This window comes from Haliaeetus leucocephalus, unplaced genomic scaffold, assembly GCF_000737465.1.
Source record: "Haliaeetus leucocephalus isolate CR32 unplaced genomic scaffold, Haliaeetus_leucocephalus-4.0 Scaffold226, whole genome shotgun sequence".
Taxonomy (NCBI): Eukaryota; Metazoa; Chordata; class Aves; order Accipitriformes; family Accipitridae; genus Haliaeetus; species Haliaeetus leucocephalus.
This window is the reverse complement of record NW_010972662.1, coordinates 557,832-572,900: the sequence shown is the minus strand read 5'-3', so window position 1 is coordinate 572,900 and position 15,069 is coordinate 557,832. Positions and strand designations below refer to the sequence as shown.

Below are 15,069 nucleotides of genomic sequence, written 5' to 3'. Positions count from 1 at the left end.
GCGCCCGCCACGGGCTGTCCCAGCAACCCGCCCCTGCTGTGCCCTGCGCCCACCCGGCACCCCGGGCTGTCCCCGGCACCCACTCGGAGCTGACCCCAGCACCCAGCCGGAGCTGTCCCCGGCACCCCGGGCTGACCCCAGCCCCTCCCCCGGGACCCCGGGATGACCCCGGCACCCACCCAGCACCCCGGGCTGACCCCGACACCCTTGGCTGTCCCCAGCACCCATCCCGCCTGACCCCAGGACCCCAAGTCCGTCCCCAGCCCCCCACACCACCCCCGGCACCCACCCTGGGCTGTCCCCGACACCCCGCGGTGTCCCTGCGCTCCCCCAGAGCTGCTGGGGACACGGGGGTGCATGGCAGATGCTGTGAGAGGCCCCGGCGGATGGGGCTGCATGGGCCCCACGCTTGCCAGCGTCCCCTGGAGCCACCTGGGGGGGTGTTGGGGTGCCTGTCCCTCCCACCCAGCACCCTTCCCCAGGGCTCCAGCCCCCCTCGGCAGCCCCAAGAACCAGCACGCACAGGCAGCCGTCAGCAGGGAGCAGTTTACCAAGCTGGCGAGATTTAAAAAGTACAACATTCAGAAGTACGCACCATGGCGGGCCGGCCCCCGCCCTGCGGGACCAGGGGTGGTGGGACCAAGGGTTGTCACCGCCGGCCGGGCTCTCCCCAGGGACCGTGAGCTGCTTTTCCCACAGTGAAGCAGCTGCAGAAAGGGTTCTGCATCCACAGCCGGAGGGAGGAGGGAGCAAGCGGCCAGGGACCAGCTCTCAGCCCCGAACTGGCCAGCTTCGCCAGGAAGAGCCCATTCCTCCGGCCAGGGAAATGAGGATCTCCATCCCACAGCTCAGCAGCCAGGATTCACCCTGGGCCTCCCAGACATTTCTTATCCGGTAGCGGACGACCGCTTTCGCTGCCAGGAGTGCTGGGTTTTTGCAGGGGTGTCCCCTCCCCGTGCTTGTCCCCAGCCCGCTTTGCTGGCTGCCATCGCAGGCCACCACCTCCACCGCCACCGGTTTCCTGAGCAGTCATGTGCAAAATGTACCCGTCCCCAGCGCTTCCCTCTCCTGTCCCCAGGGCCCCATCCCCACCACACCAGCACCCTGCTGCTGGGCCCAGGAGCAGCGGGAGGGCTGGGTGCCGTGGGATGGAGATGAAGCATGGAAATTTGTTAGAGCTTTTTTTTTTTTTTTTTCCTGAGTTTCTCAGCCTGGATCTTAATTACAGGCTTAAATCTGCAACCCCGGGAGAGGGAAGGGAGCAATGTGCAAGTAACGGGAGGGAGGGGAGGGGGAACCAACCGCAAGGACAGCAGAGCCTCTTTTAGGGTCAAATCCAGCACAGGTGTGTGGATGGGGAGGTGTTGGCAGAGGGCTGTGCTCCCCGGCAGGCCAGGCTGTGTGCAGAGCTCCTGGGGGTGTGTGTGCAGAGACCCCCCAGACCAGCTCTGGCCCCTCAGAAGGACGGCTGTAGTGCTGCCGTGGTGCCTTCCTTTCCCCACCACTGCCCGGACCCAGCCACATCGCTCTCCCCCTGCACAGGAGGGCTGGGGCATGCCAGAGCTTGCAGAAATATATCAAGAAATAAAGTGGAAGTTTTCCTAAACACCCTGTTTCTTTGTCATCCACAGTCTGGCCCTTTCTCCTTTGCTACAGCCATGCAGCCGTGTTCTTTCTCTGCGCTGGGGCTGGCGTTTCCTCTCAGTCCTGCCCTCCTCCCAAGCTCTGCCCTTGCCCCAGCGGCTGTCCCTGCCCCGCTGCCCCTCACCGTGGCCCCTGTCACTGACAGCTGAGGCTCCCAGGCTGGAGCCAAGCCAGGAAGAAGCAGCTGAGGGCAAGGGGGATGAATCCCACCCTGCGCCTTACATTGTGCCCCGGGCAAGGTCTGGCACCCCAGCTGGGGATGTGCAAACCACCCCTTTGGCAGGGCTGGGCAACGCGGCCGTGCCAGCACCGCATCCCCCTGCGCCGCAGCGCAGAACGTGCCACTTCCTCGCAGCACCCACATGGGCAGCCTCCTGGGTGGGCACACACTATGTGGGGTCTGCCGCATACCTTGGCAGCGCGTCCCAGCCCACGGGACACTCAGGGGAACATGGTCTGGCTGGCTGGGGGACCTGCGTGTGCCAGGGGAACGGTGGCACTGCCAACAGCACTCCCTGGACAGCGGCGGGGTGCGGCCCCTGCTTTGCCAATGGCACTGGCACACATCCTGCTCGGCCTTGCACAGCTCCCCCGCAGCCACCGGGCACAGGCGGAGGGGTGGGTAACCCGGAGGGACCCCAGGAGTCACCTGGGAGGTGGCTCAAGTGACGCCTGGCTGCGTTTGGCCAACAGCTCGGTTGCAACCTAGGACCTCTGGGAGCTGACGCAGCAGATGTTCGCAGGCGATGCCGTCGCAGGGTACTTCGGTGCGATGCAAGAGGCAGAGCTGGGGAAGGGCTTCCCCGGGCAGCGCTGGCCTGCCGCAGCCCTTCCTTCCCGTGGCAGCAGGGCCGCCCGCACCCCGCGTCACCCGAAGTCGACAGCCTGGTGCGGGACCCGCTCATGCTGGGAGGCTGGCAGGGAGCAGGGAGGCCAGCGGGGAGCAGGGAGGCTGGCGGAGCTCCGCGTGTGGTGTGGCCGGCGGGGTGAGGCTCCCCCGGGGCTGGCGGCAGAGGCAACCCTGGGGTTTGCTTTTGGACCGAGAGCTGAGGAGCTCTGAAATGCAGCATTTTGGGGGCTTTCGAGGGGCTGGATTTTGGCTTGAGGTCGTCACCACTGGCTGCAGACGCTGGGGTGCCTGTTCCCCGTGTGGTGGGGAGGATGCTCAGGACGATGAGGGGGAACTGCTTGTGGCTCTTCCAAAGCACCCTCAATTCCAGCCAGCCCCTTTACGTCTTCCCAAAGTACATGTCCGTGTATCCAGCCGAACTCAAACCTGGGATCTTTGCCTGGGAAACTCAAGGTACAATGTCAAATGAAAGAGAATAAAACATCATCACCACTGTGCATTAGAAAAGCCATTTAAAGTACCACATGCCGAAGTGACCAAACAGTTTCAAGCTAGCTTTGCTGCGGGTGCTGAGTGATGCCAGGGGCTGCAGTCCTGCTCTGCTTCCTGAGCAGGCGCCTTCGGTCCCGGGAGCCGGCTCAGCCAGGGACGGTCCCAGCAGCAGTGCCGCCTCTTCCCTCCTGGAAAGGGCCCAGGTCCGCCAGAGGCACAGGGTCTTGGGCTCCAAATGCTGCCTCTCTGCCGGCGGCTCTCCAAGGAAGAAACAAAAGCGGAAGAAAACCCCCAGCGGGACACATGGACTCACCTGGGCAGCCAGGGCACCCCTTCCGCAGCGATACTCCCTCTGCAGCCATCTCCAGCCCTTCATAGCCAGAAGGGACCACACACGGTTAGGGCTGGCTTTTGGGGCTGTTTGCACCATCTAGCTCGGGGGCAAACTCTGTCATGACCCTCCGAGCCAGCGGGTTTGTGGTCTTGAGCAGTTCAGCAGCAGATGGCCGGGTACCGGGGCTGGTTTTGCTGCTCTTCTTCTGGAGCAGGGCTTTAAAGTCTTCATTCCTGCTGGAAGACTTCCCGGTGCTGCCTGCTGCTACCGGGGACTCACTGGTTGGGGAGCCCGAAGTCTTCACAGGTGAGTGGGAGTTGGGCCGGCTGCCAAAAGTGTCACCAGGCTCTTTCCGCCCCAAGACCTTCCTCTTCGACCTAGGCACCAAAGAGACATGCGGTGGGAGCAGCCCTGGGTGGGAGCTGCCACTGCTCTGGATGGGGCAAGGTCCTACAGCAAAGGGCATGACGCCTGCCCGGTTGTGGCTGTGCCGGCTCCGCTGGGGCAAGAAGACAGCCCGTGCACGGCAGGCAATGCACCTAGCTGCTGGCAAATGCTCTCCTGGTAGCTAGGTCTGATGGAGCAGTGGACCCCCCCCTGCAAGCTGGTGACCCAGCCTGGCTGCAGACTCGGGGCGCTAAACTCTGAATCGCTTAAGGCAGCAACAGCCAGGTTGTCCCCAGGTGTGAGCATCGGCCCCGGTGTGGAAAATTTAAGGTGTCATGATGCAGGGGGACACTGTGCCCGGTCCTGTGACCATGGCAGGATGTGGCAAGGGGCTGTTCCCACCCAGTGCCACGCACCAGCCCTACCTGTGGATCACAGTGAAGAGATCCTCCGTGGTGCGGGATGTCACGAACACGTCGTCATCCTCCTCCGCAATGGAGTCAGCCGTCTTGTCGCTAGCGAAGCTCTTCTCCTCCGTGCCAGCCTCCGCTGAGCTGCCTGCAGGCGGGGAGAAGGAGGCAGCCGTGAACCGCCCTGCGCAGGCATGGGGGGACCCCCCTGTCCCTGGGGTGAAACCCACCATAGGAGCGGGGAGACCCTCACCTTGCTCCAAGGCAGGGTCGCTGGCTTGTGCTGTGCCCAGGGCCTTGGGGGATGGTGGGTCCTCGTCATCGGGGTTGTAGCAGGTGGGGTAGGCATCCAGCGTGATGATGGGGCTGGGGGTGGGCGGCTGGTCCCCCATGCTGGCTCCCAGCTGTGCTGGGGCCAGGGCAAGAGGCAGGTAGAGCACGCTAGGTTTTTTGGGCACCGGCGGCGGCACCTTGGCCTTCCTCCGCTCCCCCTCGCCGGCACCGCTCCGCTCTGGCCGCGGTTCATCCTCCAGGCTGCCCTGCGAGAGCCGCCGGGGTCCTGCCGGGGTCAGGGGTGAGGGGAGCTCTCCCGGACCCCTCCTCAGCTCCCCTTTCCGCAGCACCACAAAGCCGTCCTGTGGAAGCCCCTTCTCCTTGGTGGCAATGCCTGGCGGGGACGTGGGAGACAGCGGACCCTCCTCCCGCAGAGCTGGGGGCTTGGGCAGGATGCTCGGGGGCCGCTTGGCCAGTGGTGGCTTTTCTGCCACGGGCGGCTTCACCTTCCTCTCCGGCCCCGGGCAGGGACCACGTGCTGGCTCGTCAGCGTGCTCTGGGCCGTCGGCGTTGTCCTCTGGCTCCGAGCGGCTGATGGAGCGGAGGCGGACGGAGCGCAGGTCGGACTGCGTGACCACCGGCATGATGGGCGTGATGGGGCTGGTCTTCTGGGCCAGCTTGGTGCCGAAGGTGGAGTCGGAGTGGTGCCGGCTGACCTTCGTCTTCCCCTTCAGGGAGATCTTCAGCCCTGAGAGGTCGAGATGGGCAGGTGGCGTGAGCGGCAGGTCGAAGGACAGCCTGGACTTGGGGCTCCTCTCCATGGGGGACGTGGGGGGCAGCGAGGACTTCCTCTCGGGGACCAGTGGCCTCACCCGCACCTGGTGCGGGGAGTGCCCGAGGATGGCGGAGGTGGGGACGGTGGGGGTCGGGGTCTCTGACTGGCTGGAGTACCCGCTGGATGGAGACATCAGCCCTGTGGGCCTGCCTGGGGAGGAGGTCTTGAGGTCTGCCTCGGCGGAGAGCTGGGAGGGCGTCGTGGCCCTGGAGACGGAGGGGGAGGCGAGGGACTCGGAGCTGCCCTGTGCCTTGGCGCACTCGATGGCCGTGGTCCCTGTGGCCGTGCTCGAGCTGGAGAGGGACCGATAGGGATCGCCGGCCTTCCAGTCCGTGAGGTGCCACTGGTGGGGGGCGGTCGTGCCGTCGGGCTCCCTCCCCATGCTCCCCTGGGGGTCGGCGTGCACCAGCCGGTGGCCCTGGGGCTCCGGTGGGATGCAGAGGCTCTTGGGTCGCTGATCCTTGGGCAGTGCCAAGCCGGGCCCCGGGGCAGCATCCTGCCCCTCTTTAATCAGAGAGACGCTGCGCGTGGGCGGCGAAGGCTTCTTCTTCGCCTTCTTGAGGGAGATGCTCTTGGAGCGCCGCCGCCGCTGGCCCTCCTGCTCCAGCCCCAGGGAGACGTTGTCAGTGCTGGTGCTGCCCTCGGAGCTGGCGCTGGGGTAGCCCAGGGCGTAGTTGGCGCTGCCCCTCCGGGTCTCAGCGTACGCGATGTCCACGGAGCAGAGGGAGCCCGAGTCGGTGGGAACCGACAGCGACCGCTCGCGGAACCGGCACCCTGCCCGCTCCACCTCCAGCCGCGCCGGCTCGGCCACCGGCTCTGGCTCCTCTTGGCTTCCCGGCGAGAAGTTCACCTTGGCTTCTCGGCCCTCGCACCTCTGGCCACCCCCGGAGGTGGGGGGGGACTCAGGCACCATGCCAGAGAAGGAGCTGGGCCCGTTGCTGCCCACGCGCTCCTCCATGGCAATGAAGAAGGAGGTGGCGGCGGTGGGCGAGCCCGGGCTGGGCGAGGGGCTGGAGCCACCTGGCGAGGTGCAGGCGGGCCCCTTGCCCTGGCTGGCAGTGGGGCTGGGGGGGCTCACGTAGCCCAGGGTGCTCCAGGGTGCGGGGAAGGGGGTGCCCTGCAGCCCGTTGCAGGTGCTGGCGGAGGGGGTGGCCGCACCGTCCACGGCGGCAGGCAGCTGGCAGCAGCGGGCCCCGAGGTCACTGAAAGTCTTCCTCAGCGGGGCAGAGAGGGGCTGGCGGGGGCTGATCTCCTGGGGCGCCTTCCCCTCGCTCGCGGCCTCGGGCACGAAGCTGCAGGAGAGGGACTCAGCGATGGGCACGCGCGCGTTGAACGTGGGGCCGTTGGCACTGCCTGCGAGGAGAGAGACGGCCCGGGTGAGCATTGTCCCGCTTCATGCTCTGCTGGCGGGTCGGCGGCACGGTCCTGCCCCGCGTGCCGTGGGGCCAGGACTGGTCCCACCCCGTGGCCGATCTCTGGGGCTGCATCTCTGCCCAGGCATGAAAGGTGCCCATACGGACTGGAGGGGACACCCTCTTACCAGATGCTGTCCTACCCCCTGTACTGGTGTGGCCGCAACCCAGCTGGGGACAGCCCATGGCCTGTGTTAACCCTCCAGCTTGGGATCTCTTAGCTGGGATGTGCCACGGACAACTTAGCAGCCATGGCAGGAGTCTCTGTCCACAGGGACATCGGCCCCACAGTTACCACAGTGCTGCCCCAATGCTGCCCTGTGTGGGGACACAGATGGGGACCAGGAAGAGCAGAGCAAGGCATCGCCACCCGGGTCGTGGGGGGAATGCGATGGCTCACGGTGCCACCTCATCTCAGAACAGCCTGGATGGGGAAGGACCTGGGGACCCCACTCAGAGCACACCCAGGATGATAAAGGCTGCAGTGGCTTGAAGTCTGACCATCTCCAAGGGAGGAGCTGTGACAACCTTTTGGAGGTTTGACCACCGTCATGGTGAAAAACCTTCCTCCTACCCAGTGACAATTCCCCCTGGGGCAGCTGGCACCATGGCTTCTCTTCCTCCTGACCCTACCTGCTTCCGAGAAGAGGCTGGCTCAGGCTTCTCTACACCTCCCATACAGGATGGCACAACAAGGCCCCCCAGCTGGGATGGCTGCTGTCCCCACAGGGTCCAACACCAGTCTGTGGCCGTGCTGGGAGTGCTGCAGGCGCCCTCAGCCACGTGAGCCAGCTCACCAGCCCCAGCAAAGACCCAGGCTGGGTGCGTGCCCCGCAGCCCCGGCACCCTGTGTGCGGAGCCGGCCCGCAGCCGGGGAGGGTGGGCACGGGGCAGGAGCTGCCGGAGCTGAGGCCAGGTGACTCCCGTCACTAGGAGAAATTTCGGTGGCCTTCCCGCCCCGTTAAGTGTGCAGGACCCCGATTTGGGGTGAAGGGGCTGTCCCCAACGCCACGCCAGCCCCAGGACCAGCCCGGCATCACCAGTGTGCCCAGCACCTCGGTGCCCCAGGAGGGTGCAGGACCAGTACGGTGGCCTTTACCTCCCCGAGGCCGGGGCATCCCCGGGGAGCTCATCTGTGCCCGGGCTGGCTGCCAGCCCCCGGGGTGGCTCTGCCCACCATCAGGGCAGCTCCAGCCGGTGCCAGCCCTGCCCAGGCGCTGCTGGGGCATGGAAGTGGCTGCGCGGTTCTTGCCGTCACCTTGGTCTCGCAGGGACAGGTTAGGGAATCCGATAATGGTCCGTCTACGCCGCAGGGTGGACTTGGGGTTCATCGCGGTCTCTGTGTTAAAGAGGGAGTGACGAGCACTCGCGTGCCTAGCAAAGTGCTGCCCTGTAGCCAAAACAAACAGGCTGTATGCAGCGGTGCCGGGAGGGGCTGCCGGGGTGGGGGCTCGGCCCCCCTCCATCACCGCCTGTGCCCTGGGTGTCCCCCGGCCTGGGATGGTGACTGCAGGCAGGAGCCTGGGATGGCAGGAGGGTGGTGAGCCATGCGGGGTGATCCGCGGGGGAGATGGAGGCATGGTGGGTGCTGCCGGCCGGTGGGAAGATGGGGATGCTGCAGATGGAGATGGGATGCATGGAAAGCTGTGGAGACCGGCCCTGCTTTGTGTGACAGGCTCTGGTCTGTGTTGGTGAGGCCGGACCCTGCACCGCTGGTCTTTGTCATTAATGGGACCAGTGGTGCTGAGCCACACTGGGGACATGAACGTGAGAAACAGAGTGCAGTGAGAGGGACCAATGTGGTCATGGCATGTCTCTCCCTGGGTGAGAGGGAGAAGGAGTGAAGAGCCATCACATGGAGGGAAAGAGTGCAAAGACATCTTTGGCCTTTGGAAGGTGCACCTTGCTCAGCCATTGGCCCCAGGCTCCCACCTGGGGGCAGAGCGTGGCACTTGAGTCTGCAAAGACTGGGCAGGACCATGCTGCTGGGAGCTGCAGCCCCAAGAGGATGGACGGACAGACGGACAGACAGGTGAGACAGGCTGGGAACGTGGCGAGAGCCAAGGTGACAACAGAACCGGCTGGCTGGGCAGCACAGCAGAAACAAGAGACTGGATGGCGGCATCGCCGGTGGATCCGACGCACAAAGTTGTGGATGACAGGAGAGATGGCTGGAATGACAGACGCCAGCGTGGCCCTACTGTCCCCTGCTCTGCCCCCGGTGCCGGCCTGGCCCACAGGGACACAGGCTCACAATCCCAGCCCCCCTTCCCACCGTCCCGCACCCCACCGCAATCAGATGCTGGGGCACATCTTTGCCCGCACCCCGCATCCTCCCCTCGGGTGCCGGCTCGACGCCGGGGCTGCCTCTCACACCTCTCCCCCTGCCGCGCCATGGGGTTGCTGCCCTACCCGAGACATTGATGGGGACAATGTTGGTTTGGATGGAGCAGGACTGGTGCCACTGCTTCTCCTCCACGGTGGGCAGGGGGAAGGCCCTGGTCCAGGCTGGCTGCTTGTCCGGGCTGGTGGGGAGGCTCAGGGAGATGTCGGGCGGCCGAGCACCAAGGGGAGTCGTGCTGGCGATCTCCTCTTCGGTTGCTCGCCGGCTCGGGGGCTGTGGGGGGAAAGGCACGTAACCCACTGAAGGGACAAAGGTGGGACACAAATGCCCCCCTGCCCCAGCCCTGCTGCCTGAGCGGCTGCACCAACCCCTCTCCTCCGGGCGATGCTGGGGCTGTGCTGCCCTGCCCTGCCGCCCCGGCACTCACCATAAGCACGAACTCAAGGCGTTTGGCAGGCGGGGGTCGGGGAGACGGCTCGGGGGGGGTGTCGTGGGGCAGGTGACTGGCGGCACGGAAGGTCTGCCCAGTGACCCTGCTCTCGGCGTACTGCTCCTCATACTCCTCTGCAAGAGAAACGGCGCCTGGGACCCTGTTCCAGCCGCCGGCTGGGGGTGAAAGCTTTGCTCCCGGGGCAAGAGGAACACAAAGGCATGAGCGGCTGTCCCCAGCTGGCTGTCCCCAGGCTGGGTTGCCGTCCCTGCTCAACATAGACAGCTCAGGAGGTGGGGAAGGGAGACCCCAAGTCGGAATGCCAGGGCTGGGGCGGGGGAGTTGAGGCAGCGCTGAGACCCCAGCAGCCCACCCCACTCCTCCCAGGGGTCTGCCTGAGGAGGCAGTGGGTCCCACGGGGAAGCAGAGCCCTGCCGGGGACAGGCAGGAGGGAACTCAGTGTCTCCCCATCCTGTAATTGTTGAGCTAATTAATGCTGGTCGTTATGGCCTGGCGGAAACCAGGTCTGCTCAGGCTGACTTAATGAGATTACAAGCCGGGGGAAGGCTGGGCTGCTGATCTAATCGATGCCTGCAAAGCATCTGAGCCGAGGCCGCGTGACGGCTTGGTTAAGAAATTGGAAGGAAATAAAATCAACGGCCACACTGATCCGGTTAGACAGATCGGCGGCCGGGTCCCCAAGGCCCTCGTGGGCAGAACCGCGCCGCGGTGGGACTGGCGGGCGCCCCGGTGGCTGGTCTTGGCCCCAGTTCCTTTGCAGCTGGCAGCAGTGACTTGGGAGCAGAGATCAGAGAGGGGCTGCTGGAGACTGGGACCCCCCTCCCCGGGACCCAACTTCTGCAGCTTGGCGAGGTCTGAGGAGCGGCTCGCACACATGCACGTGGGAGATGACCTCGCTGTTTGCATGGCGGTCGTGTACCCAAGGCAACACCCATCCCTGCTACCCTCACCCATCCCGCCGCCGGCCCCTCTTGCCCCGCTACCTTGCAGCAAGCTCTGGAGGTTGAGCTGGGCCTCCTGGTGCAGCTGCTCCATGCCCGGCGGGCGCCCAGCTGCCAGAAAGACGTTCACCGGCTGCTGCCATGACAGCTTGGTGTGGGCAGCTTTCTTGCTCTCGAGGTCCAGGTTAGAGGTGGCTGTGAGTGGAAGGGAGCAGAGTGAGAGGGAGGCAGGCGGGCGGCTTCCCTGCAAGGGCTGCCGCGGGCTGCCGGCTGACGCCACACCGGCACAGCACGCTCATCCTGTCTTAGGTCTCTCCAGGAATGCAGGGGCTGGGATGTGGCTGCGTCCCACCCTGGCAAAGCCACCCAGGCAGGCTGCTGCCGGGTGGGACCAGACCCCATCGCCGGCACCGCTGCTGCTCCAGGGGCTGGACACAGTCCCCGCGGGCTGCCAGAACAAGCCAGGAAGGGAGCAGGGTGAAATTGGGGAAGGAAGCAAGCCCTGTTGCCCCGGGTGACTGCTTGGCTGCTCCTGGGTGCAGGAAACGCCCCATGCTCCGGTGAAGCAACCTCCTGGCTGGAGAAGAGCAGAAGTTGCAACTGAAAAGGAGGGAGCGATGGGGACATGGTGCCTTTCATCACACTGGTTTCAGCCTGCTTGGCGAGGTTAATGCGCCCTGCCCCGGCGGTGGATGCCCCACAAAGGTCTCCTGGGAAGGAAACTTCTGCAGGGATGGGCCAGGCACTCGCCCAGACCCTCTGAAACACCCATACAGGTGGAAAAGTCCCCAGGAGAAGGATTTGGGCTCGCCAGGGAGCTGGGCGTGCTGGGAGCTGAAGTGGGGCTCCGGCAAACAGGCTTTGCCATGGGAACCCCTGCAGCCCCGGCACCTCCGCTCTGGAGCAGCGCTGGCCCTGAGCGGATGTGGGTTTCCTACCCAGCGCGGTTTTGCACCGAAGCCAAGGGAGTGCCGCTGCCAGCACGCTGCCGGTCGAGCGCATCCAAGCCCCGAACCAGGCAGCAGAGGCAAAGAGTGGGTTTGTGAGCTTTAAACACGGGGCTTGTGGATGACCAGGGTGTCATCCCTGGGGATTTGGGGCTAATTCTTCTCCAGCTGCCCCTGGCGTGGGCAGAGGGATGGCCACTGTTGACACCAGGCGCTGCGCAAGGTCCTGTGCCCAGCGTCACTCACCGGGCTGGGTGTCACCCCTGGGGACCAGGGCCTGACATCCTTTCACCCCGTCTGGTAGCGGGGATGCACCCACTCAGCAGCCAGCACCACTTCATCCGCCCGGCCAGGGGGATGCACATCCCAAGTTTGACTCACATTTTGCAGGGAAGAGCGGCAAGCACGAGGTGCTGAGGGCTGAGGGCTTTCCAATGGCACTGGGGCTGCAGGCAGGCTCTGCCTGTGTGCCCGTCCCCATCCCCATCGGTCAAGGCGCTCCTATTACCAGCGTGACAAACACTTCCCCTCTGCCACCTGCAGCATGCGGGGCCACGGGGTGCCCGTCCCCAGTGAGCACGCCACCGCCCCAGCTGCCAAAACGCAGCCACCTCTGGCTGCGGCACCCTGCTTCATGCCAGACCCCAGCCAAGATAGCGACAGCAATCCTGCTTGCCTGGGTGAAGGGTAATGGTCCCAAAATGGGGCCGGGCTCCCCAGCACCCCTGCATGTGCCATGTCCCCCTCCTCCTGCGGCATTCGGTCAGCCATGCCCCGGCTCACCCGGCACTGCATCCCGAGCATCACCCCTGCTGCCCGCAGGTGCAGTCCTGCCCACGGGTGCCATCCTGCCTGTGGGTGCCATCCTGCCCACCCTTCCCCCCAGCGCAGGCTGATCAAGCAGCAGAGCCTGCACAACGCCCAGCACCCGAAAGCAAGGTGCCACGTCCCTAGCCTAGTTACTTTTATAATTTGTGTTACCATAACGACATGCCTTAACATCAGGCTTCCCCCCCCCCCTTTTTTTTTTTTCCCTTTCTCCTTTAAATAATTTGACTCGTTTCCATATCAACCAAGAAGTGTCGGGGCGTGTGTGCGTGTGAACCACGCTGAGGCTTCGCCCGGCTGCAGAGCCCCGTGCCAGAGGGCAGGGCTGTGCAGCTGGCAACAAAGTTTTCCCTGCTGTGGGTGAAGGCAGCCCCCTTTTCTCACGCAGGGACGTGGCTTTTCCTCCACTCGCCTCCCAGTTTGGTGCCTGCCAGGTGACGATGCCCAGAGGGGCTGGGGGGGGTCCTGGCAGAAGGAGCCCCATGCCCGGGCCTCTGGTTCACCCCATGTGCCCAGTTGTCCCCTGGGGATGGGAGCCCGGGCACGGTCGGGGCATCTCCCCAAAAACCTGACCTCCAGGGCCACAGGAAGGGAGCTGGGGGGCCAGGGACCACACATTCACCTCTGTAGACCCCAGCCCCCCAACCTGCTCTCTTTGGTGAGGTGGGGCTCCGCTGCCACCCCCTCCATTTCCGAGCGCACCCCAAGGGTGAGCCCCACACCCCACCTCGCTGCACCCCTCTTTGGCTCGGTGGGTGCCAATGCTCCTTGCCTTCTGCCCACACATACCACCCCCCCACACACCCGGCAGCAGCTACTCGGTGTCCCCCCAGGACTCGGGGACACCCTCAAAGCTCAGCCCCCCACTACCTCCCTGCCCCCCCACCTCCCCGAGCCTCCTGGTGCCAGCATCCTGCTGGGGGGGAAGCCCCCCGCTGCCCTCCCCGGAGCCGCAGTACGGGAGCTTACCTCCGTGGCCTCGGCCCCGCTGCCGGGGCACCCCCTGGCACCCACCCTGTGGGCTCCAACCACGCGGGCAAACCGCAGCACCGAAACCCGGGGCCGCCCTGGGGCGAAGCGGAAGCGTGCCCAGGCAGCTGGGGAGGGGGGGCCCAGCACCCTGCCCTGCCCACACACACTGCAGGCAGGGAAGAAAGGGCAGCATGGCCAGCCATGGTTGGGCAATTGAGGAAAAGGCAGTGCGGGGCGGCTGAGGGGGTCCCTGCCCTACGGGGCTTTCCACCCTTCGCAGAGATGCGCTCCTTTGGGAACACGAGCGAGCCGGCGCTGTCCTGAGCCGACGCAGGCAGTGGCGCGGTCATTGCCGAGGCGCTGGTGGGGCTGGTTTCATCCTCCTGGCAGAAGCAGCAGCTGAGGAGGAGAATGGGTGGGAAAGGGCGGACGAGCCAAGCATCCCTTCGGTGACCCAGGCACCCCAAACCCGTGCCCCGAGGGGCTGCACCCTGCTTGCGCTACCCTACGTGCAAGAGCGAGTGTAACACCCTGACATTTTGGCTTTTGCTGCTTGGGAGCAGTCATTCAGAGGGTTTTTTGGGCGCAGCTCTGGCAGCCACTCACGGCCCAGCATCACGCGGTGGCTCTGAGATGCAGTGCGAGGAGCCAGCAGCCCTGCTTGTGGCGGGGGCTGATAAAGTGGCACTGCTGCCAGTGCTCCCGAGGGCCGGGCTGTATTCGGAAGCAGCCTGGTGCAGGCTCGCTGCAAGAGCGGGTTTGGGATGTCCATGCAAGCCACGGCTGCCACCCACATCCGTGGGGCTCAGGATGACCCAGCCGAGATGGAATGCTTGGCGGGAGGACACGGTGGATGGCCGGAACGGTGCAGCCGGAGCAGAGCCTGCTGCCCTTGGGAGTGACCCTCCTGCCAAGCTTATCGGTGACAGGCTCAAAATACAAAATGCCTCTGAGGGGGCCCTCACCCTGTGGCAAATGCCTGTGGGAGGCAAAGGGTGTCCTGGGAGAGCAGAGCCAGACGGCCGGCTCCATCCCATGCATCCCCAGCACTCTTGACCTGAGCCTGGCCAGCCTCGCTGCTCGGGGGAAACTGAGGCACGGCTGGTGGAGAGGCTCACCCCGCACGCAGCTGGGCCCAGCTCCCTGCTGGTGTCAGTCCCCCCTCCCTGCCCCAGGGTTTGCGGAGGGGAGCAGGCAGCAGCCCCAGCTCTGTCCGCAGACAGGCGCAGGCACGGGCAGAGTTGTTACCGACAGGCAGCTGGAGGCCAGGGCTGCCGGAGGCTGCTCCCCACGTGTCCCCGTGTCTCCCAGGGGGTCTGTCCCCTCTCAGAGCTGCAGGCTGGCGGCAGCGAGCTCTGCTCCTCACCCTGGGGCTGGAAGCAGGGGCAGCGCTGGCAGGCAGGGCCATGGCACCTGGGAGGGTCCCTGCTGGGCTGCCCCAGGCAGGGGTCTGAGCCAGCACCATCAGCCGCAGTGGGTGCTGCTACCTCTCTAACAGCTTGCAGAGTCTTACTGAGCGCAAGCGAGTGTTCAGGTTTGGGATGCTGTGGCCACTGTGGGGGTATAAGGACCGGGGCTGAAGTCAAGAGGAGCTTGCTCCAAGGGGCGCTGAGCTTCACTCTCTCCTGGGAGAAAAGCATCCTTGCAGGATCCCCAAGCAGAGCACAGAATACGTGCCCTCCACCAGCATCTCCCCGAGTAACCCCCGCTCCACGCCAGCATCCCTATTTACCTACTGCCCAGGCATCCCGAATCCACAGGGAGATATTCGACAGAGCCATCAGGAGTTGTTTCAGTTCAGGCCGAAGCTCCCATGAGATGATGCCTCTTGCTCAAGCTTGCCGCCAAACTTTTCCTTCTCAAGCTCACTCCAAGTGAGCGGGAAGCGCCAGCAATGCAGTCGGTGCTGCTCGGCCCCTCACTGCCGATGCAGAGGTACCACAGGAGTG

General features: G+C 65.2%; 1 protein-coding gene across 1 annotated transcript; it reads right to left on the bottom strand.

Annotated features, from left to right (window-relative positions):
* Nucleotides 1–3,379: 3,379 nt before the first annotated feature.
* NHSL2 (NHS-like 2) lies at nucleotides 3,380–14,528 on the bottom strand. The gene is made up of 10 exons (XM_010567115.1): nucleotides 14,487–14,528; nucleotides 14,086–14,099; nucleotides 13,118–13,215; nucleotides 10,416–10,568; nucleotides 9,409–9,545; nucleotides 9,050–9,254; nucleotides 7,896–8,027; nucleotides 4,371–6,578; nucleotides 4,133–4,265; nucleotides 3,380–3,697 (listed from the first exon to the last, which is right to left on the bottom strand). Exons 1-10 carry the CDS (start codon nucleotides 14,526–14,528, stop codon nucleotides 3,385–3,387), a joined length of 3,435 nt encoding a protein of 1,144 aa, XP_010565417.1. The 3' UTR covers nucleotides 3,380–3,384.
* Between the last annotated feature and the right edge of the window lie 541 nt (nucleotides 14,529–15,069).

What these genes read in the sequence shown, in the direction of transcription:
- NHSL2 (XM_010567115.1), bottom strand. Translation starts at nt 14,528, where the DNA reads ATGGCCCTGCCTGCCAGCGCTGCCCCTGCTTCCAGCCCCAGG. An exon ending in CGACCCTGCCTTGGAGCAAG is followed by an intron (nt 4,266 to 4,370) that starts GTGAGGGTCTCC and finishes CCCCGCCTGCAG; the next exon opens with GCAGCTCAGCGGAGGCTGGC. An exon ending in CTCTTCACTGTGATCCACAG is followed by an intron (nt 3,698 to 4,132) that starts GTAGGGCTGGTG and finishes TTTGGTGCCTAG; the next exon opens with GTCGAAGAGGAAGGTCTTGG.